Below are 20,071 nucleotides of genomic sequence, written 5' to 3' on the forward strand. Positions count from 1 at the left end.
CACATTCTCAATCAGAGATAGAGAGTAGCAGCTCTTTGTTATCTTGAAGTTCAGGTCACAGTAATCTATATATAATCTGAGATCTTCATTCTTCTTCTTCATGAATATCACAGAGGCTCTCACAGAGATCTGTAAAGATTAGATGAAGTTATTCTTCAGATTCTTCTTTACATAGACTTACAAGATCTCTGTCTCATAATGAAAGAGCTTATAGATTGATTCTCAGAAGAGTTTCTACTCTTCTATCAAATTTATTATCAGATTCTTCTCACAGTGAGAAGAAAGCTCAGCTATCTTTACTGAGCTGAATATCTCTATAAGATCTCAGTATTTCTCTGATATCTGAAGCTTAGTTTTCATGACTGTGAGATTCTCAGATACTTATAAAGTCATTATATAGATGAGCTTGTCTTCTCTAATCAACTCTACAGTATTAACTAATTCTATCTCTATAAGTGAGTCTGCTAACATTGATTGAAAGTATAAACCTGACTTACAGACAGCTATGTGCAGATTATGTCTTTAAAGCTATATAAGTCTTAAGTATATATCATCTGTGATGTCTGTGATAATCACAGTTTCTGCAAATCTTCTTCAGATTTCAGAGAGATCTTACAATTCAAAGATAACTCTTACAAGTCTCTCAGCTCTTAGATCTGAGTTCTCATATTCTGCTTATTATAAGAGTAGATTCTTAGTTTTCATCTTTCAGTTTATTTACTCTATGAGCTTTAGAAACACTACAGTGACCTGAGATTCTAAGTTTATCAATACTTTCTATACTTACAGAGCAGCAGTACTGTGATATAGTCTCTCTCTATAAGTAAGCATTTTCATCAGAAAAGTAACAGATTCAGGTGTCAGCTTTAAGACTCTTAAGAAGACTGTTACTGACTCTGTCTATAACTTCTTAAATTTCTGTTTTAATTTGTTCAGACAGTTTATACAGAGATATTCTGATTTAGAATAGATGAAGCAGAGTTTCTTTTTCTTAATCTCTCTGTTATATACTCTGTTTACAGAAGCTTATAAAGCTCTTTCTCTCTGCTCAGTAGTCAGATGCAAATCTCTCTATATCTTGTTATTTTTTTCTAACAAATCTGTTCTCTGTTATTCTGACTCTTACAGAATTAGTCAGTGATCTACTCTTCACAGATCTGTGACTCTCACAGTGATCTGTAAGTGATGAATGAGAGTTATCAGTTTCTTCAGAGTCAAGAGCTTAGAGTTTTACTTAATGAGCTTGTTCTGTATATCTTTATTCAGTCTCTTTATAAACATCATTATTCAGGTCTTATTTCAGAACCCTGTTTTCACAGATCTTAATTCATATTATAATTTTATAAAGTGCTGTAAGTAGTCTTCATCAGATTTCTCATCTCTTTTTCTAATATTGATAATTACAGTTCAGGTGTTCTCTGTCTGACTCATGAAGTCTCTTAACTTGTTCTCTAGATAGGTTTTAAGAACTGATCAGCAGAATCTCTTATAATCATTCTCTAGATAATTCAGCCAGTTTTTGACTTCAGTGTAATAGAGATCTGTTATTATATAGATGACAGCTTCTTCATCTTTCATGTCACACAGTCAGGCTTGTAAGTCAATTTCAAATACAAACTTATAAAAGCTTTTATAGATTATAGTTCAATAAGTAATCTTAAGTGATCACAGCTTAAGAAAGTTTCTTTTCAGTTTATAAGTATCTCTGAAGATTATGTCTAGAGACTCAGTTTAAGAGTGTTTACAGACAGTAAGCATTTCTTATAAAAAAATAGCTTGATCTTGTAAAAGATGCTCAAGAATGTTCTTTACTGAGATTAATTCATTTATGAATTCAGAGAGTTTCTCTGTCACAGATACAGAGAGTGATATTCTGTGAGTAATTAATAAGTTCTCTGAAACTTCTTTTATCAGAGTTATTCATAATTCAGATAACTACTTCTGAGTATCTGCAGTAGAGTTCACAGAGATTAAAGTATACAAGTTTCTAGTTCTTTCAGTTATAACAGGTGATTACTGACTGACTGAGCTTGAAATATAAGAATAAGTACTCACAGACAATTATTTAAGTGTTTGCAGCTTGATATAATATGTACTGTTAACTACTAGAAGTATTCACAGTAGAAAGATAAAATATAGAGATCAAATGTATAATAGTATTCAAGCTAAGTTATGAATAGTATTCATGAACTTCAGTCTATATAGTTGTGTGTAGCCAAGGGCCGCTAGCCCTATTAATTACATGAGAGATAGGAATAGAGATAAAGAATTCATGAGAAGCGGGATTTCTTACAATTCTATTCTTAATATTATTTAAGTGATAGCAGAGTTCATTCTAATTACACTTTTTAAGTGTATATTTTCTAATTATTCATATTTATACTGATATATACTGATTATTTATTAGATAATATTAAGATAATAACTTATTACAGTTATATTACTCTCACTGTAAGAAATATATAGTTAATAATAAATATTATAAAGACTCTGAAGAGTGAGTATTTTAAGAATACTACAGCTCTGCAATCTTGATTTTTTTTTATTTTTATTTTTTATTTTTTTATTTTTCTTTTCTTTTTTTTTCTTTCTCTTTTTTTTTTTATTGTGATTTTTTCTTATTGTTGTTTTATTTTTTTTTTTTATTTTTTTTTACATTTTTTATTTTTTTTTAATTAAAATAATATTAATTACAATCTATATTTAGAAAAGTAATAATATTTAATAATACTTTCTATTAAATATTCAATAAATGAGTACTATATTATAATATTATATAAGTGAGAAATGATTTTATAATCTTATTTAATATTATTTTCAATAATGAGATCAGAATGAAAATATAACTAAGAATTTAAATATATTCTTTATCTGAGACTAGATTTTTATTCGAAAAGTAAATCTGAGATCTTTAATATTTAAAATAACATGATTTGAAATTAATGTAATGAATATAAATTATAATTAGAAGTAATACTTTTAGACAATATAATAACTATAAAGTTTAATCCTGGTCTCAGACACAGTTACACAGTCAGTCTAAGCTGTATACACATAGTACATACTAGACTGACTGCTGAGACTATGAATTTCATGTTTAATTCTATTTAATCTAGTCTCATACATGTCTAGACTGGCTGTCAGAATCATGAATTTCACATTTAATCTTATTTGATCTGGTCTCATACATTTCTTAGCGTGAATCCCGCTGGGACTGACTATCAAAAAAACATGTAAAGTGACTATATATCAGATTTTAAAATGAAACCATGACTTGAAAAAAATGAGAAAGTGATCTCATTTGATTTCATTTAGTTTCATTCTTGACATAAAGTTACTATTTTTAGACATTTTAAGGTTTTTTTTAAACTATTTTTAATTTTTTAAAAAGTAACACTTTTTGGTAATACTCAAATAAGATTTAAAGTCATTTAAAGCAATAAAAATAATTTAAATTGAGAAGTGAAAATCATGATCTCATTTGAAAAATGTGATAAGAGTAGACAGTAAGTCTCACTGAGACAGTATGAGACTACTATCTAATGTTAAAACTGTGTAATGAGAGCAGTTGAATTGGTAATGAGACTATTAAAAAATCTGGTCCTGGTTTCAGACACAGTCACACGGTCAGTCTATACATGCCTCAGTGACTGAATAGTTAATGCGGTCACTCAGTAGCATCTTGATGTGGGAAATCAAGGCATGTGAGTTTGAAACCTGCAGAAAATACATTAAATTCAGAACTCAAGCATCTCAGGTTTCTAATAAATACAGAGATGTATAAATCACTTCAATAAATTACTCTATGTTTCTGAGCTGAGAAGTTATTATTATATGTATTTAATTGTCACTTCTTTGTATTTTCTATATTCTTATTATCTTGATATGATCTCAACACCTGTATTTCCTCCTGTATAATTAATACTTAACCTGTATTTAACATCACACAAGAACTCATTATAAGCTTCACTTATATATAAGTATAATAAAAGAATAATAATAATAATAATAATAATAATAGTCTCATACATTTCTTAGTATGAATCTCACTGAGACTAGTTATTAAAAAAACATGTAAAGTGACTATATATCAGATCTTAAAATAAAACCATGACTTAAAAAAAATAAGAAAGTAATTTCATTTAATCTCATTTAGTCTCATTCTTGACATAAAGTTACTATTTTTAGACATTTTAAGGTGTTTTTTAGACTATTTTTAATTTTTTAAAAAGTAATGCTTTTTAATAATACTCAAATGAGATTTAAAGTCATTTAAAGTAATAAAAATAATTTAAATTAAGAAGTGAAAATCATGATTCTATTTGAAAAATATGACAAGAGTAGACAGTAAGTTTATTATTATTATTATTATTCTTTTATTATACTTATATACAAGCAGAGCTTATAATGAGTTCTTATATAATATTAAATACAGATTAAGTGTTAATTATACAGAAGAAAATACAGGTGTTAAGATCACATCAAGATAATAAGAACATAGAAAAATACAAAGAAGTGATAATTAAATACATACAATAATAACTTCTCAGCTCAGAAATATAGAGTGATTTATTGAAGTGATTTGTACACCTCTGTATTTATTAGAAACCTGAGATGCTTGAGTTCTAGATTTAATGTATCTTCTGCGGGTTTTGAACTCACGCGCCTTGATTTCCCATATCAAGATGCTACTGAGTGACCACATTAACTATTCAGCCATCAGAGCAGTAGACAGTAAGTCTCACTGAGACAGTATAAGACTACTATTTAATATTAAAACTGTGTAATGAGATCAGTTAAATTGATAATAAGACTATTAAAAAATCTAGTTCTGATCTCAGACACAGTTACATAGTCAGTCTAATATATACTGAATTAAGAAGCTGTGTAAGTTATATACTAGTAGCAGTATCTTAATAAGAGTTATATAATATGAGAAAGCTGCAACTCTTACTTATATATATAAAGAGTGAATTACTGAAGTAAGTGTATATATATTATATAAAAGTAATACTTTTTAATAATACTCAGTCTCTGATATTATGAAAATAGAGTCTTTCTGTAAGATCTATTTTTATTAAAAGTCAGAGAATTTTATATTTCTTAAGATTATCTTTATATATCTTATCTGTGAAATCAATGAAATGAATTATTAATTTCAGTATTCTACTCTTAATATAATTCAAGTAATAGCAGAGTTCACTCTAATTACACTTTTTAAGTGTATATTTTCTAATTATTGATATTTATACAGATATATACTGATTATTTATTAAATAATATTAAGATAATAACTTATTACAGCTGTATTACTCTCACTGTGAGAGATATACAGTTAATAATAAATATTATAAAAACTTTGAAAAGTAAGTATTTTAAAAATACTACAGCTCTGTCATTCTGATTTTTTCTATTTTTTTATTTTTTTATTTTTTTTATTTTTTTTATTTTTTTTCCTTTTTCTATTATGATTTTTTCTCATTTTTATTTTGTTTTTTGTTTTTGTTTTTATTTATTTTATTTTTTATTTTTTTCAGAATTAAAATAATATGAATTACAATTTATATTCAGAAAAGTAATAATATTTAATAATATTCTCTATTGAATTTTCAACAAATAAGTACTATATGTAGAATATTATATAAGTGAGAAATAATTTCATAATCTTATTTAATATCATTCTTCAGAATAAGATCAGAATAAAAATATAATTAAGAATTTAAATATATTCTTTATTTAAAACTAAATTTTTATTTTAAAAGTAAATCTAAGATCTTTAATATTTAAAATAAAGTGATTTGAAATTAATGTAATAAATATAAATTATGATTAGAAGTAATACTTTTAGATAGACTAGTCACTAAGACTATAAATTTTATATTTAATCTTATTTAATCTGATCTCATACATTTCTTAATATGAATTCTGCTGAGACTAATTATTAAAAAAACATATAAAGTAACTATATATCAGATCTCAAAATAAGATTATGACTTAGAAAAAATAAGAAAGTAATCTTATTTAATCTCATTTAGTCTCATTCTTAGCATAAAGTTACTATTTTTAAACATTTTAAGGTTTTTTTTAGACTATTTTTAATTTTTTAAAAAGTAACACTTTTTGATAATACTCAAATGAGATTTAAAGTCATTTAAAGCAATAGAAATAATTTAAATTGAGAAGTGAAAATCATAGTCTTATTTGAAAAATGTGATAAGAGTAGACAGTAAGTCTTACTAAGATAGTATAAAACTACTATCTAATATTAAAACAGTGTAATGAAATCAGTTAAATTGATAATAAGATTATTAAATATTCTGATTATAATCTCAGACATAATCACACAGTCAGTCTACTTTTAGATAATATAATAATTATAAAGTTTAATTCTGATCTCAGACACGGTTACACAGTCAGTCTATATATCTCATATAGACTGACTACTGAGACTATGAATTTCATATTTAATCTTATTTAATCTAATTTTATAGATTTCTTGACATGAATTCTGCTGAGACTAATTATTAAAAAAACATACAAAGTAATTATTCATCAGATCTCAAAATAAGATTATAACTTAGAAAAAATATAAAAGTGATTTTATTTAATTTTATTTAGTTTTATTCTTGATATAAAGTTACTATTTTTAGACATTTTAAGATTTTTTTTAGACTACTTTTAATTTTTTAAAAAGTAATACTTTTAAGATAATACTTAAATGAGATTTAAAGTTATTTAAAGTAATAAAAAGAATCTAAATTAAGAAGTAAAAATCATGATTTCATTTAAAAAATGTGATAAGAGTAGACAGTAAGTCTCACTGAGACAGTATGAAACTACTATCTAATCTTAAAACTGTGTAATGAGATCAATCAAATTGATAATAAGATCATCAAATATTCTGGTCCTGGTCTCAGACATGGTCACACGGTCAGTCTAAATTCTCACATCAAGTTAGTCTCATATCTCATATTGTTGTAAGGCAGATTGATTATCAACTTCATCTACACATATGCCTTTCTCTATCTTATTCAGATTATCTATCCCCCTGATTTGCATTCACAATTGTCATACCATCACCATTATTGTCATCAAGCTCTTATATTTTCAAGATTGAAATCAAAATGGGTGTATGGAACAGGCGGCTGATATCAAAGACCTCACTTTTTATTATTATTATTGGAGTTCAAAATAACTGTACAAGCGGCGGCAGCGGCAGTGGCGGCAGCAGTGGCAGTGGCAGCTGCAGCTGCTTATTACAGTGATGGATTATTATTATATCCATTACCCGGCATACAAGAGGTTTTCAATTAGATGAATACAATATTTACAAGGCCTATGCCACAGCAGCGCCGCATCGTGGCATCTATGCCTATATAGGAAGGCCGTGCGTACTAAATATTTCATGCGACTTGGCGCTGCAGGATCCCTCTATTACAGTTCTGTAAGCTGTAGGCATTTACTCAGCTATATACATATTATCCTTGTTAAAAGCTCAAACACAGTTGCCCATTGGCAAGTCATCCCAAAAACTACAAAGCATGCATCTAACCTCCCAGCAAGGGTCAGAATCAAAACAGGTAATGTCTGTACATCGACTACGCGGCGGCGGCTCTTTTAGCCCACCTGGAACAGGCGACGTGGGCGGACGTTGACCCCGGCGCTGCAAGGAGTCTGGATATTTCAACTTATGTGGACGAAGATTGAAAGCAGGGAACCAGATCTGTTGCAGATCGACATTTGTACTATTCACGCCACCCAAGAGGTTCCTCATATGATTCTTGTCCTGTTCCTTAAGGGGAGAGTTCTCGATCAGTTCCTCAATTTCATCGCTGCTAAGAAGTAAATAGTCGATGACGGTGCCATTTCTGTTGTACATGCGGTAAACGCCATCGTCACCGAGGTGGCCGAAGCCCAGTGGGTCTGTGTTTAAGGTTTTCAAAAGGTCGTACACGTCGCCATCCTTCATTGAAGCGGAAGGGTATCGTCAATGCATGCTTTAACATAAAAGGTGACTGGAAGAATTGGCAATGGGAGAGGGCAGCATCACTCACTTTCCCTCTAGGTTTATGGCCGTGGTCATGTTTATGCTTATTGGAGACATCCACGTCACGTTTATGGGAGACACCGTCAGCAACAACGCACATGGCGAGGCTGAGGGCGAGGCCGAGGCCGAGAGAGGGGACGGAGAAGTGCATCTTCCTGTTTGAGATCAGCTGCCAACTTGTTTGAAAATTGGGGTTTTTAATTTATTCAAGATGGACTTCTGAGCCGAGCTTCACTCACGAACAGGATGGCCGAAAACTTCCTGCCTTTATATGTTGATATCGAGTTGCCGCAGGGTAGCGTAGCTCGATATGGTGGACTCTTCATAAGGTTCAGAGTCCCCCTCCTCTGCTTCCTTGGGTTTCTGGCCTCCCGCCTTCTGTCTATCTCTTTTTTTCTTCTTCTTTTTTCTTTTGTTTCTCACCTCCATTCTCCTTCTCTATTTCTTCTTTTTCCGTTTCGTGGTGATAATTCGATAGTCACCCAGACAGATAGACAATGGCAAGAACGAAAGAGTCGAGAAGAGGGTCTAGGAGATATCATAAGCAGGGTCTCCGGTCCCCAGCATACATTTTGCCTCCGCAAACTGGAGATCCTCCACGGAAAGCTGGATCTGGGAAACATGCATCGGCGATTCTCGCCTCAGCCCCAAGAGGAAGTAAATCAATCAGTTGCATTCATTCAAAAAGTAAAAAAGTAAGAGCTTCTGGAGCAGGTTCTCCTTCCCTGGAGAATCATACTGCATTCCCACGTCTAAATATCCGTAAATCCGATACCATTCAGCTCCACCGTTTCTGCTGCTCCTGGTTCCCCTTAATCCCTTTCGCCTCGGGTTATCCTCATAACTCGGAGTGGGTGTATGTAGTTGTCATTGTGCAACGGCTCAACTAATACCATGGTGAGAGATTTCTACCATGTAACTATCCCGGCGGGCACCATCCGCTGTGTGGGAACGGAAAGTTAGGAACTTGTATAACGTGAAACGTTGTCGGGTTCCAGCCTGAGATAACTTCTTCCCCGCAAAAGCCGCACAGACGCGGTAACTTACTGCACTGGAACCACGGAGTACATCCGCTGTAGCCGACCCAGGCCAAACCTTAATTGTTTCCCCAAGGTTGAGCCGCACGCGACTCCTCGTATCACGAAACTCCTCCACACGAACAAGCCTTGAAATCCCCATGTTTCTCCCTGGGTACTTTTACCTTACGCCAATAAAATGAATCGCTAACGCAAACAGGTTACCACTCTAATATTTGCATCCACATGGCCAACAGGTCCTTAACGTCCGCAAACACCGCTACCTCTTCGATCGAAACCCTGCCCAATGAACTTCTCAACCATGTGCTCTCCTATCTCTCCTCAGGCCCTCCTCCGTCTGCAGGGAAGCTGCGTCAAATTCCAGCGCACAACATCACATCGTCCACAACTATAGATCTAAAAAATGTTTCGCGAACCTCGTCCCGCTTTCGAGCCCTCGCGCGCCCTTTCCTCTTCACCCACACCCACCACGAGCTACGGGACCAGGAACGCTTCCTCGACTTCCTACGAAGACATGAGCTTGCCCCCCATGTACGATCAGTCTTGGTGTCTGTGCGTTCGATATTCCCCGGCAGCGAGAAACCGCTGTGGTGGGTGCGGTTGCTAGAAGAGGTTGATCCTCGCCATCTCACTGTCATAGCACCTCCCTATATGTTCGCGCACATGGCTCTCTGCCGCCTGGAAAGCGTGCATTCCTGGGCCTTCGATTTGCCACTTCAAACTATGCAGTTCCACCAACCAGAGCCAGCTCAGCGGCGGGCCTATTCTCCGAAACCAGGGCCCGATGGAACCCTCTTCAACGCTCGACCGTGGACGGAAATCCTATTCAACGAAGGCTCTTCTCTGAGGGCATATAGCAATTACGAATATTATCTTCTCCGTGTCCCTTCAATCATGGAACACTGGGGTTCTGTCGATCCTCTCCAATCCAAGGAGCTCCCCTACCCCGTTGGGGCAATCTCGCGCCTGACCTCATTCCATTATATCGCTGTGTTCCCTTTCTACAATCACACAAATCTGGTCTTGAAGGTTATACGTAACATGTCGAACTTACGTCATTTGAGCTTCCAGCTTGCACCGCAACCTACCAGCACCATCTTCGAGGATGAGCAGCGGGCAGGAACCCTGGATCCCAACGACCCGTGGATGGAGCTGGATACAAGCTATTCCCTAATTTCGCACTCAGTCAGATACCTGGGCGTGCAGGGCAAGCTTGTTGAGTTTAAGTGTTTTGATTTTGATCTTGAAGCTCTGAGGGATAATCTAGTTTCTAGAATCGGGTCGAATTTGAAAGGAAAGTGGACGTACGATGGAGGCGGGCTGTGGGTGAAAATATAGAAATCAATCCGCACCGTCCCTACGATGATTGGTTTAACGACTTGCTTTACATCTTTACGTTAGGACGTTGGTGTAACGCGGTGGTAGACCTAGTATCATCTTTCCGTTCGCATTGTTTCAGTCATTTGCGGGAGTTTCATACGGGCAATGGGCTGGTCCTTTTATGTATCAGGATTCATACTGAGTGTCATTATTCTTTCTTCTTCTTGAATGTCGCATTATTACACCTATAGTAATCATTTGTTTGCGTTCGTCAAAACATTTACCTTCTATTTGTATTTTCCTACTTGAATCATTACAGTACCGTATCGAGCAATGGCGGAGTAAAGAAATTGCATTTCAACCCCTTTGAGTGAGGGCTTTTAGTACCAATACATGCATAACCGCCTTTGGAATGACCACCTAGGTCTCGAGCCAATCATAGCTTACCAAGGCTTGGGCGAAGGGCTTTTGGTCATGGCTCCTGTTTAACTCCCACTCAACTCGTGGTTATGCCGTAGGGAGCACTGCCCAACTGGAAAGCTTGAAGAAGATGGCAACCGTAGTAACTGGAGGGAGAACGCTAATGGAAGCTAGCAACATATCCAAATGATAAGCCATATCGTGGATGGTAGACGGGTCATGTTATAGTCCAGCTCTAAAATGCAATCGCTATATAGCTAAGATAAAAAAGCTTCCTTTGATCATACTAGCCCAAATAAATCCTCGAACCAATAAAGAAATTCTATAAGCTGAGTTTTTATATGCATCAACTCGTAAATCTATTTTAACCGGGTTCAACTTTGCGAATCCGACTGCTCCCCCTGCATCAACTGCTGCCGTTCATCCGCCGTCATCTCACTCTTCGCAGCATTAACCCTCACAAAAAAGATCATAATTAACAACGACGCAACCGCGCATCCAACCTGAAACCAAAACACAACTCTATAACTCTCTAATTTGCCCCAGTGCGCCGTGTGCACCTGCGCTATATCCGCCAACCCAAGAAGAAACGCAATGCTCAAGTGTAGCACTGAATTAATCACAGCGCCAGCCAGCCCCTGCCGCTTGGCGGGCTGACTTGTCGTTATGAAGATATTCGTGATGTTGAAGGTGATATCGATACCTAGCGTAGCGCCGACCATGGAGGGGAACACAAAGGCCCAGTATGACGTTCCCTCAGGCATGACAGCGAAGAGAACGCCGGTTCCGACCCACCCGATGCCGGAGATTATAAGCAACATTGTTCCTGAGATGATGTGGAGGAGAGCGCGCAGAGGATGGGGAAGATAAATCCGCCGACGACCATGGGGACGCACCAGGCGACTACCTGCATAGGGCTTGCTCCCATGATATTGACCATGCTAAATAGACGTGATGATTAGAGGTAATGCAACATAAAAGGGGAAATGACTGTATGCACTTACTATAGGGTTCCGTAAAGGAGGTAAACGCCTAAACACCCGTAGAAAAATAGGAGAGAAACGACCAATGGCTTCATGTACGGAGCATCGAAAATATCAAATGGTAACAGTGGCGACTTAGCAACCCATCCCTCGACATAAACAGCTAGTCCGAGAAGAATACTACCGATGATGAAACAGACGTACACATAGGGTGTCCGCCAGCCGTCAGGAGCATGCGCGCTATCCGTAATGGCGAAGACAGTCAATGTCAAGCCAGGAACGATAAGCGCCGCACCCATATAATCCATCTTGATACCTTGTTTCCGTGCCTCAGCCGTATCGGACGGGATGGTCAAGAACGAGGAAACGGCTGTGATAGCTGCAAGAATCGCACCGATCCAAAAATACCACCCCCATGAAAGGAACTGCGCCGAGACGCCGGAGCAAAAGATCCCAATGAAAAATCCAATAACTGCACACGTGCCGTAAATGCTAAATACCATATTCTTTCTTGGGCCCGGTCTGTAAACTTTTGCAAGTAGCATCATGCTCGACGGAAGGTATGCAGCTGGGCCGATTCCTTGCAGTGTGCGGCAGAAGATCAACATCAAGCGGTTTTTAGAGAATCCGGCAACTACAGACCAGACAAATAGCCATGCCATGCCAAAGACGTAGACTGGGTAGCCGCCAATCATATCAGCAATTCGACCAAATATCAGCAACGTCGCGGCTACTACAAGTGAGAACGCACTTGCAGGCCAGATAGCGGACGACTCAGTAATATTCAACTCCTTAACCAGAGATGGCAACACTACGTTGAAGCCGGAGATGAAATATTCCTAATATATGTGGACGGGGAGTTTAGTAGGGATTCCAGGACAGGGAGTTCTGCAAGCCACAGCCAGCACACGCACATGCTGAAGAATTCAAAGCTTAAAAGTAGGAAAGAGAGAATAAAACAGGGGCCAGCTCTTACCGCAAGGACCTGGGACATGGAAATTGAAAACACGAACGCTGTCTCAGTCCAAGCATTTTTGAAGACAGCTGGACGCTCCCGTCCCAACCGCTCAATATCACGCTCTGACAGCAGCTCGGCCTGTGCAGGTTGGTGTTGTCCATCAGGAATAGGCATTCGGACATTGGATTCTATAGCAGCAGGAGGTTTGGGAGCTTCATCCTTGGCGCCAACAGCTTGCGCATTCTGCTTGTTCCAAAGCTTCCATCCGAATTTCTTGCTCTTGGGATGCCATGCGACGCCCGGCTCAACTGTTGTCGAGTTGCCGTGAGGAATGTCAGCGCTGGTATCCAATGTTGTCATGACTATTGCGAAATAGGGTAATCTGTATATCAGCAATATAACAAATATTGAAACATTAAATGGAGATAAAAATGCGTATGTGATCTGATGTGGCAATGAGTTTAAAAAAATACTCAACATGGAAAAAATAAAATAAATAAATAATAAAAATAAGTGCTAAATATTCGTCGTCCCATATGAGCACTCCATACCCGACAGCAACAATGCAACGGATTAAGATGCGACGGCAATGTCAAATCAACGTTGTTTAGCGGAAATATTTATGATGAAACTCGTCCCCCGTTGGACAAAGCCCTCTGCATGCAGAATCTCGAGGGAAATTTGTCTATATCGATATCGAGTGACAGACGAACAAACCAAGCACTGGCACGGTGAGAAAAACGCCATGCCAGTGAAATAGTCCGCACCCCACCTAGATTCCTTTAAGGTGTCAAAACTGGCGAACAGGACGTCATGTCTCTTCTAGCTGCAGCGAGAATTCGAAGCAGACCCCATTTTTCCCATTTCCGCTTGGTTGTTAGCTCGGTAACTAACTACTCAAGCGCGGGGTGGAGGCGTTAGAGGCGAAAAATGAACAGGTCTAAACCCAGGTGGGTTCACCGCAGTTCGATCACGGCAAGGTTTCAGCTCCGGGAAGGAATTTATGGGCATGAATTTTGTATTTTCGGGGCCACATTCAGTTTTTGCTTCTGTTAAAAACGTGGTAATATATGTCCATGCTGGATAGATTCTTTCTGCCGTGTCTTTTGCCGAGTGAGGAATCAGCACGTAGTTACCGACCTCGGGACTCCGAACGGGCCGAAAGGTGATATTAGTCATCGCTCTGGCTATGCCCAATGGGGAAGGAATAACCACTTCTGGCCCACTCCAGCTTGGGTTTTCCTACGGAGTATGGTAAATCTGGCTCAGGATCGGGCGGCAAAAAGCTAATGACGGATGGTGTAAAAGCGTGTACCTGGTTTCGTAAGCGGTTGAGATGCGAATAACTACCAATTATACGCAGTTACTGGATCTGGGTAACCGCCAATGGCGAAAGGGGAATAGACCCGGATATAACGAACAGGAGGAATGAAGTAGTTACTATCAGAGAAAGGATTCATGTTTATCTTGCAAGACGAAAGAATGGTAAATTACGTATCATATTTGTATCTCGAGCCACAACCAGACAACGCCATGAAGAAAAGTACACAGACATACAGACATGCATATTTCCCTGTCCGGAAAATGAAGAAGAAAGAAAACGAAATCCATGATCCTTAATTAGTCAAAGAGAGCCATGAAAACAACAGACAGAAGATGTTGTATTCACGTTCTAGCAAATCCCCAATTCAGCGACCTCTCCTTCCCATACCATTACTCGAGCCCAAGCTCGATGAAGCTGCACCGGCTCCTGCTCCCCGCCGTCTCTGGGTGGTCGGCCTGGCAAGGGTATATCTGGAGAAAGAAGATGTTAGTACACTCAAGGGGCAGTAGGTATGATGCGACACGGGATGTGAGTACAAACGTACTTCGCAAATGCTCTCGAAAGAGCCTTTTTGCAGCTGACTTTCTGGCTGCTGATGAATGAGTCTACTGTCACGGCAATGGCGCGGTCGATGTCTTGGCTGCTGCAGTAGTCCGATAACCGCATTTTGCAGAATGCTTCGGCAATACGCATTATGGCTTCAAGATGACGGACCTATTTGCGGCGTGGTTAGTATCCATGTTCCATTGTCACTGGGTGGTGCAACAACCCATGGGGTAGCCACGGCTGGGGGAGGGAGTCAGAAAGCAAAGCCTACCGTGATCGGGTATGCTCCCGTAGCTAAGCTTTCTCTTCTCATGTCCGCAAAGAGGCGTGCAACTTTGTCCTGATCAATTTGGTACAATTTCGGTCTGCATCGTTCCCGCGCATAGAGAATGTACTTCCGGAGAAGCTCCTGGGGAATTTGCTCTACAGCCCCAGCGTCTGAAGTTGCTGCATTGGACCCGTCCATTTCTTCATCCTGATCTTCATCGGCAGCTTCTCGTGGAACGGGATTTCCGTACTCGTCAGTCTGAGGTCTAGGACGGTTGGCTCTCGAATGTGAATCGACGACGAATTTCGCCAACCGCGCGTCTTCGTCTGGGTTAACTGTGTCGCGAACGACACAGAGGATGTCAAAACGAGAAAGGATAGGCTCTGTCAGCTCGACGTTATGGGAGAATGGAATGGCACCATTATATCTGCCTCCAATGGGGTTGGCAGCAGCGACGATTGCGCAACGAGCTTGGAGTGTCGTGACAATACCGGCCTTGGATATCGAAATTGTTTGCTGCTCCATAGCTTCGTGGATGGAGGTACGGTCCTGATCATTCATCTTGTCAAACTCATCGATAAGACATGTACCTCGGTCAGCCAACACCAGTGCTCCACCTTCCAGTGTCCATTCACTGGTCAGGGGGTCGCGACGCACGCTGGCTGTGAGACCGACAGCACTGGCACCTTGCCCTGTAGCAAAAACAGCCCTGTGTGCGGTCTTTTCAACATATTTCAATACCTGAGACTTGGCTGTACCAGGATCACCAAGGAGAAGTACGTTAATATCACCACGGATAGACATCTTTCCTTGTGCCTCTTTGCTGACGCCACCGAAAAGAGAGAGCGCTACAGCTGTTTTAACATCTTCATGTCCATAAATGCTTGGCGCAATGGATGTCACGAGCCTATCCACGATCTGTGGGTCTCTCGACAACGCTCGGATCTGACGCTCGTCGTCCTCAGTCAAATGGAAACCCGCGAGTTGGTCGTGGGATTTGACGAGGTGATTAGCCTCCAAGATGGTTGCAAATACTGGGAAGCCATTTTTGTTATTCAGCTGTCCATCATAGTGATTGCGATAAATGCCAATAATTTCCACTTCATCCCCTGGCTTCGCGGAGTCAATGAGATCCGCAAGAAGAATAACTTCTCTGTGTCGCGGTAGTCGACCAGCGGGGACTGTTCCGGGGGACTCCTGTAAAGTCAACTTTTGGTAGTTGCGGTATTCAGTTTTCTCCGAGTTTAGTGTGAAAGGACCCCGACCCTGACAGTTCTGACAGAAAGAAATCTTGACCTCTGCGTTTGACTCTTGCTGAAACGGTCCTAAAGTCATGCCGCATTTGGTACAGTTGAACATGACGTATTTAAGCTGTGGGAATACCCCAGTTCTTCGGGTGACAACTCCACTGACACCAACAAGGCAATTGAGGTGGCTTTGACGTAGTTGTCGAAGAGTATATCTGAACGGGAGGTTGGTAATACGAACATGGATGTCGTTGTGAATCCGATGATAGTCTGGATAATGAAGTAGTGTTACCTCCATCGCAGCTTGATCAAATATCTTCAAAACCTCAGCAGGAGCATGTGCGAGGAAGTAGGCTAAAATAGCTTTAGAGTCACATAAATGGGCATATGAGACCTCGAGGGATTCTGCATTGACTTCTCCCAAGTTTCGAATGCGAGTTCCGTAAACCGAAGTACCATCCTTATCCGTAAATTCAGTTAAGAATGCCTTGAATTCGCGATAAATAGACCGGTGGGCAGAGGGTTGAGTAACCCATTCGGTGACGTTGGCCGCTTTAATCTCAGCCAACGCTTCAAGCGTCATTTCCTCGTCCATAATATCCATGTCCATCTCGTCGACATCCTCGTCGTAGTGATGTCGTCGTCTACGAGGCTGTCTAGTAAGATCGACATTTCCGTCGTCATCATCGTCCTGTAAGAATGCTGCAGGCACGCGCCGTCGTCTAGCTAGTTCTCGATCACGCCTATTTAATCTCGCTTCAAGTTGGCGTCTAGTAGCCAGATCCAGTTCTTCGTGGTCCTCAGCATCGTCGATATCGTCTCCTTCGTATGCCTCAGGGCCCCGTGGTCTGTAGTCACGTTCAAAAGTGTCGGCGAAAAGATCAATCCCATCTTCATCTTCAGCCATCTCATCAATGTCATCGATATCCCCTATAAATTCAGCCTCTTCGTCCAAGTCATTGCCGACAGTGTCATCAAGAGGCAGAATTGGGGGGGAGGAAGGTGGTGCTATTTTCTTTGTTAGTGTGCGTTGCTTCGACGTTGTATAAAGTTCCTCCGACTTACGGCTAGAGGGAGGGGGCGCTGAAGAGTTATCATCATCTGGCTCACGCGATCGCTTCCGCCTAGTAAGGTTTCCGAGGCCACGATTTGCAGCTGAGCTGCTTGGATGTAAAGGGGAACTAAACGAGTTGTTAACGACGACTTTCGGACGCTGGAACGGGATTTCTCAAGCATGGAAAATTATATACCTCATAGCCAAGTTTCGACTTTAATGGAATTGCTACTCTGTATATCTCATGTGTGTTGTCTATGAGGATTGAAACATGCAATACCCGCAAAACAAGTGGTGTTGTCTACAGAACGTTGTGATGAGGTGAACACAAGACCGGCGACGACAAGGTTGGAGGAAATCGCGTACAAAGGGAGAAACGCGAAAATCAACGCGTATCGCACGCGTTTCAATTAAGGCCGAAAGAGGAAAGGCGGCGAAGAGTTCATGCATGAATACAAACAGAGCAAACATTTTTTAATCGAAACACGGAATCCGAGTCGCGCAGATCGCATCGACACGACCCAACGCAAGGTAGTGATTCACTCCATCCATCGTATTTGATGAGGCAAAAATCAGTATCCCTTTAATCTTTTCTATAGCAGCATCTATTAGTTGCTTTTGGGTCTTGTAACGGTATAAACCATGGATGCACCCAGTTCCCAGCCTGCAACCATCGCGACCGCGCCCGAGACGGAAGGATCCAAGAGACAGCGAAGGGATAGTTTGGTCTCCAATGACTCGCAAACAGCGTCAGAGTAAGTGAACAGCCTCCGGAGATTCACTCTTTCTTTTCGGTGGAAAAAGGATTATTCGTCTCTGACCCTTCGTTTCCTCCAGCTTTATCGATAGCCAGCTACGCCTCGAGGCTGATGCGCGAGAAGCTCTACCATATGCAAGTAGCCCGTCTACTTCATTATGTCACGTTCAACCCAGCTAATGATATACATTCAGTCCTTTGACTGTTGCACACAGCCTTTGGGTGCACTCCGTCAGAGTCTCTTCTCCTGCTTGACCTGCAATCCCCCACCCTCAGACCCTAACGAGCCATACAACTCCGCGGGCGTTTGCTACTCATGCTCCATCTCTTGCCATGGCGAGCACACACTCGTCGAGCTATTCAGCAAGCGTAATTTTGTATGCGATTGTGGAACGACCCGGTTCCCATCCACATCACCCTGCTTCCTACGACTTTCCAGCACAGGAACCAAGGGCGTCCATTCGGAGAAACCCGCGCCGGGCAACAAGTATAATGGCAACTTTCGGAATATCTTCTGTGGATGCGAGGAATCGTATGACCCACACCAGGAGAAGGGAACGATGTTCCAGTGCCTTGGCCTGGGAACTGTTGAAAACGGAGGTTGCGGTGAAGATTGGTACCATCCTGAGTGTCTCCTGAGTCTTCCACGTAATTGGGCAGAGGGTGTGAAAGAGGAGCCTCGAGCGGAAACCGATGACAAGGAACCTCAGCAGCAGCAGCAGAATGGAAATGGTGAAATCGCAGCGCCCGCCCCTACCGATGAAGAAGCAGAGGAGGAACCACCCCTACCTCCAGGTTTTCCCGATGAGGATGATTTTGAGACCTTCATTTGCTACAAATGTGTAGATGCTAACCCCTGGCTAAAGAGATATGCTGGAACGCCCGGATTTTTACCAGCAGTGTACAGAAAAGGAGCGTCTGTACAAAATGTTTCAAACGGAAATGCCACAGCAGAAACAACCAGAGAGCCCGGCGAGGATACATCGTCAACAAATTCAAAGAAGCACGAACTTGAGGATAATTCAGACGACGAGCGCAAGACAAAGAGGCAGAAAGAGGAGACATCAACGACGTCGACCTCAGACCCACAAGTGAAAGCCACGGAACCTACTAAACACAAACACGAGTCACTCCCAGCGAATGCCCCCACAGGCACATTCTCCCTCTTCCTCAAAGAAGATTTCCGCGACTACTTGTGTCACTGCCCATCCTGTTTCCCCAACCTAGTCCCTCATCCTCAGCTCCGCGAGGAAGAGGAGACATACGAACCTCCACTCTCCGAGGCAGGAGACGACGCCAACGGCAATGGTAGCAATCACACAGGAAGTCTTCTTGATCGCGGAGAAGCAGCGCTAAGCAACATGGACCGTGTGCGTGCAATTGAGGGAGTAATGGTATATAACCACTTGAAGGACAAGGTGAAGGCTTTTCTGAAGCCATTCGCTGAGAGTGGACAGGCGGTTGGGGCTGAGGATATTAAGGCATATTTTGAAAGACTCAGAGGAGATGACCATGCGATTAAAGAGGCAGGGGGTGCGGCGTCAGCTTCTCTGTTGTCCAATGACGGAGATGGTGAGAATGGTGGGGGTAGTAATCGGAGGGAGCAGAGTGGTGAGTTAACTATACATTTGACTTGGGTGAGAGATTCTAACGTACTCTGTATAGGTTACTGACTCGATTAATGGAACATCTGCAAAATCTTTCTAATTTTGTATTTCCTATCTTCTGGGCGGAGCAAGGTTTTTTTCCAGGTACAACACATCCGACGGACATGATTTATGGACCAACATTTTGAAGGTTCAGGGGGCGTTGGCTTTTGCTATCTCAGGCTTGCGGGTTTTATTACAATTTCGGCAGGGTGTGCTGTGGGACGGCCTTTTTTTCTTTTCCTAGTTGGGCTATACATTCCATCATTGGATTATTTTATGAACACATCTCTCAAGGTGGAGTGTTTTTTTAACAATATAATATATTTTAAACGGTAACTGAGGGTGTATGCAAATTCAAATCTTCGCCTAAGCTTCTGAGATATGTCCAGCTGAAGCTCGAGGTCCTCCCCAGTCAATTCCTCCCTCATAAATCCGTACCTAGGTATGAGAGGATGATCACC

The 20,071-nt window shown here is 40.2% G+C and overlaps 5 protein-coding genes across 6 annotated transcripts; 2 read left to right on the forward strand and 3 right to left on the reverse strand.

The window, feature by feature from the left end:
• Positions 1–7,115: 7,115 nt before the first annotated feature.
• Positions 7,116–9,076, reverse strand: BDBG_06562. Of its 2 annotated transcripts, XM_031722658.1 has the most exons (3): positions 8,287–9,076; positions 8,055–8,202; positions 7,116–7,963 (listed from the first exon to the last, which is right to left on the reverse strand). In XM_031722658.1, exons 2-3 carry the CDS (start codon positions 8,196–8,198, stop codon positions 7,496–7,498), a joined length of 612 nt encoding a protein of 203 aa, XP_031579496.1. In that variant the 5' UTR covers positions 8,199–8,202; positions 8,287–9,076; the 3' UTR covers positions 7,116–7,495. The 2 variants fall into 2 exon arrangements, with proteins under 2 accessions (XP_031579496.1, XP_002623123.1); XM_002623077.2 differs by having other exon boundaries at positions 7,409–7,963; positions 8,055–9,001.
• Positions 9,077–9,097: 21 nt separating this feature from the next.
• On the forward strand, positions 9,098–11,158 carry BDBG_06563 (F-box domain-containing protein). Its single transcript, XM_002623078.2, has one exon. It carries the CDS (start codon positions 9,310–9,312, stop codon positions 10,420–10,422), a length of 1,113 nt encoding a protein of 370 aa, XP_002623124.1. The 5' UTR covers positions 9,098–9,309; the 3' UTR covers positions 10,423–11,158.
• Positions 10,713–14,009, reverse strand: BDBG_06564 (MFS multidrug transporter). Its single transcript, XM_031722659.1, has 3 exons — positions 12,784–14,009; positions 11,829–12,646; positions 10,713–11,765 (listed from the first exon to the last, which is right to left on the reverse strand). Exons 1-3 carry the CDS (start codon positions 13,243–13,245, stop codon positions 11,633–11,635), a joined length of 1,413 nt encoding a protein of 470 aa, XP_031579497.1. The 5' UTR covers positions 13,246–14,009; the 3' UTR covers positions 10,713–11,632.
• A 95-nt stretch (positions 14,010–14,104) lies between these two features.
• Positions 14,105–17,737, reverse strand: BDBG_06565 (minichromosome maintenance protein 2). Its single transcript, XM_002623080.2, has 5 exons — positions 17,401–17,737; positions 17,216–17,331; positions 14,907–17,158; positions 14,634–14,803; positions 14,105–14,559 (listed from the first exon to the last, which is right to left on the reverse strand). Exons 1-5 carry the CDS (start codon positions 17,403–17,405, stop codon positions 14,454–14,456), a joined length of 2,649 nt encoding a protein of 882 aa, XP_002623126.1. The 5' UTR covers positions 17,406–17,737; the 3' UTR covers positions 14,105–14,453.
• Positions 17,376–20,052, forward strand: BDBG_06566 (metaphase-anaphase transition protein). Its single transcript, XM_031722660.1, has 4 exons — positions 17,376–17,959; positions 18,042–18,096; positions 18,156–19,572; positions 19,627–20,052. Exons 1-4 carry the CDS (start codon positions 17,847–17,849, stop codon positions 19,632–19,634), a joined length of 1,593 nt encoding a protein of 530 aa, XP_031579498.1. The 5' UTR covers positions 17,376–17,846; the 3' UTR covers positions 19,635–20,052.
• Positions 20,053–20,071: the final 19 nt, after the last annotated feature.

The sequence above is a fragment of the Blastomyces gilchristii genome (assembly GCF_000003855.2).
Source record: "Blastomyces gilchristii SLH14081 genomic scaffold supercont1.14, whole genome shotgun sequence".
NCBI classification, from domain to species: domain Eukaryota; kingdom Fungi; phylum Ascomycota; class Eurotiomycetes; order Onygenales; family Ajellomycetaceae; genus Blastomyces; species Blastomyces gilchristii.

Bases quoted from the DNA above. Each gene is read 5' to 3' on its own strand.
- BDBG_06566 (XM_031722660.1), top strand. From the start codon at position 17,847: ATGGATGCACCCAGTTCCCAGCCTGCAACCATCGCGACCGCGCCCGAG. The intron at 17,960-18,041 runs GTAAGTGAACAG...CGTTTCCTCCAG, and splicing joins GACTCGCAAACAGCGTCAGA to CTTTATCGATAGCCAGCTAC. The intron at 18,097-18,155 runs GCAAGTAGCCCG...ATATACATTCAG, and splicing joins CGCGAGAAGCTCTACCATAT to TCCTTTGACTGTTGCACACA.
- BDBG_06565 (XM_002623080.2), bottom strand. The intron at 17,159-17,215 runs GTAAGTCGGAGG...CAAAGAAAATAG, and splicing joins AGCGCCCCCTCCCTCTAGCC to CACCACCTTCCTCCCCCCCA. The intron at 14,560-14,633 runs GTACGTTTGTAC...TTCTTTCTCCAG, and splicing joins CTTTCGAGAGCATTTGCGAA to ATATACCCTTGCCAGGCCGA.
- BDBG_06562 (XM_031722658.1), bottom strand. From the start codon at position 8,198: ATGCACTTCTCCGTCCCCTCTCTCGGCCTCGGCCTCGCCCTCAGCCTC. The intron at 7,964-8,054 runs GTGAGTGATGCT...GCTTCAATGAAG, and splicing joins GCCATAAACCTAGAGGGAAA to GATGGCGACGTGTACGACCT.
- BDBG_06563 (XM_002623078.2), top strand. From the start codon at position 9,310: ATGGCCAACAGGTCCTTAACGTCCGCAAACACCGCTACCTCTTCGATC.
- BDBG_06564 (XM_031722659.1), bottom strand. From the start codon at position 13,245: ATGTTGAGTATTTTTTTAAACTCATTGCCACATCAGATCACATACGCA. The intron at 12,647-12,783 runs GTAAGAGCTGGC...CACATATATTAG, and splicing joins CCATGTCCCAGGTCCTTGCG to GAATATTTCATCTCCGGCTT. The intron at 11,766-11,828 runs GTAAGTGCATAC...ACGTCTATTTAG, and splicing joins CTCCTTTACGGAACCCTATA to CATGGTCAATATCATGGGAG.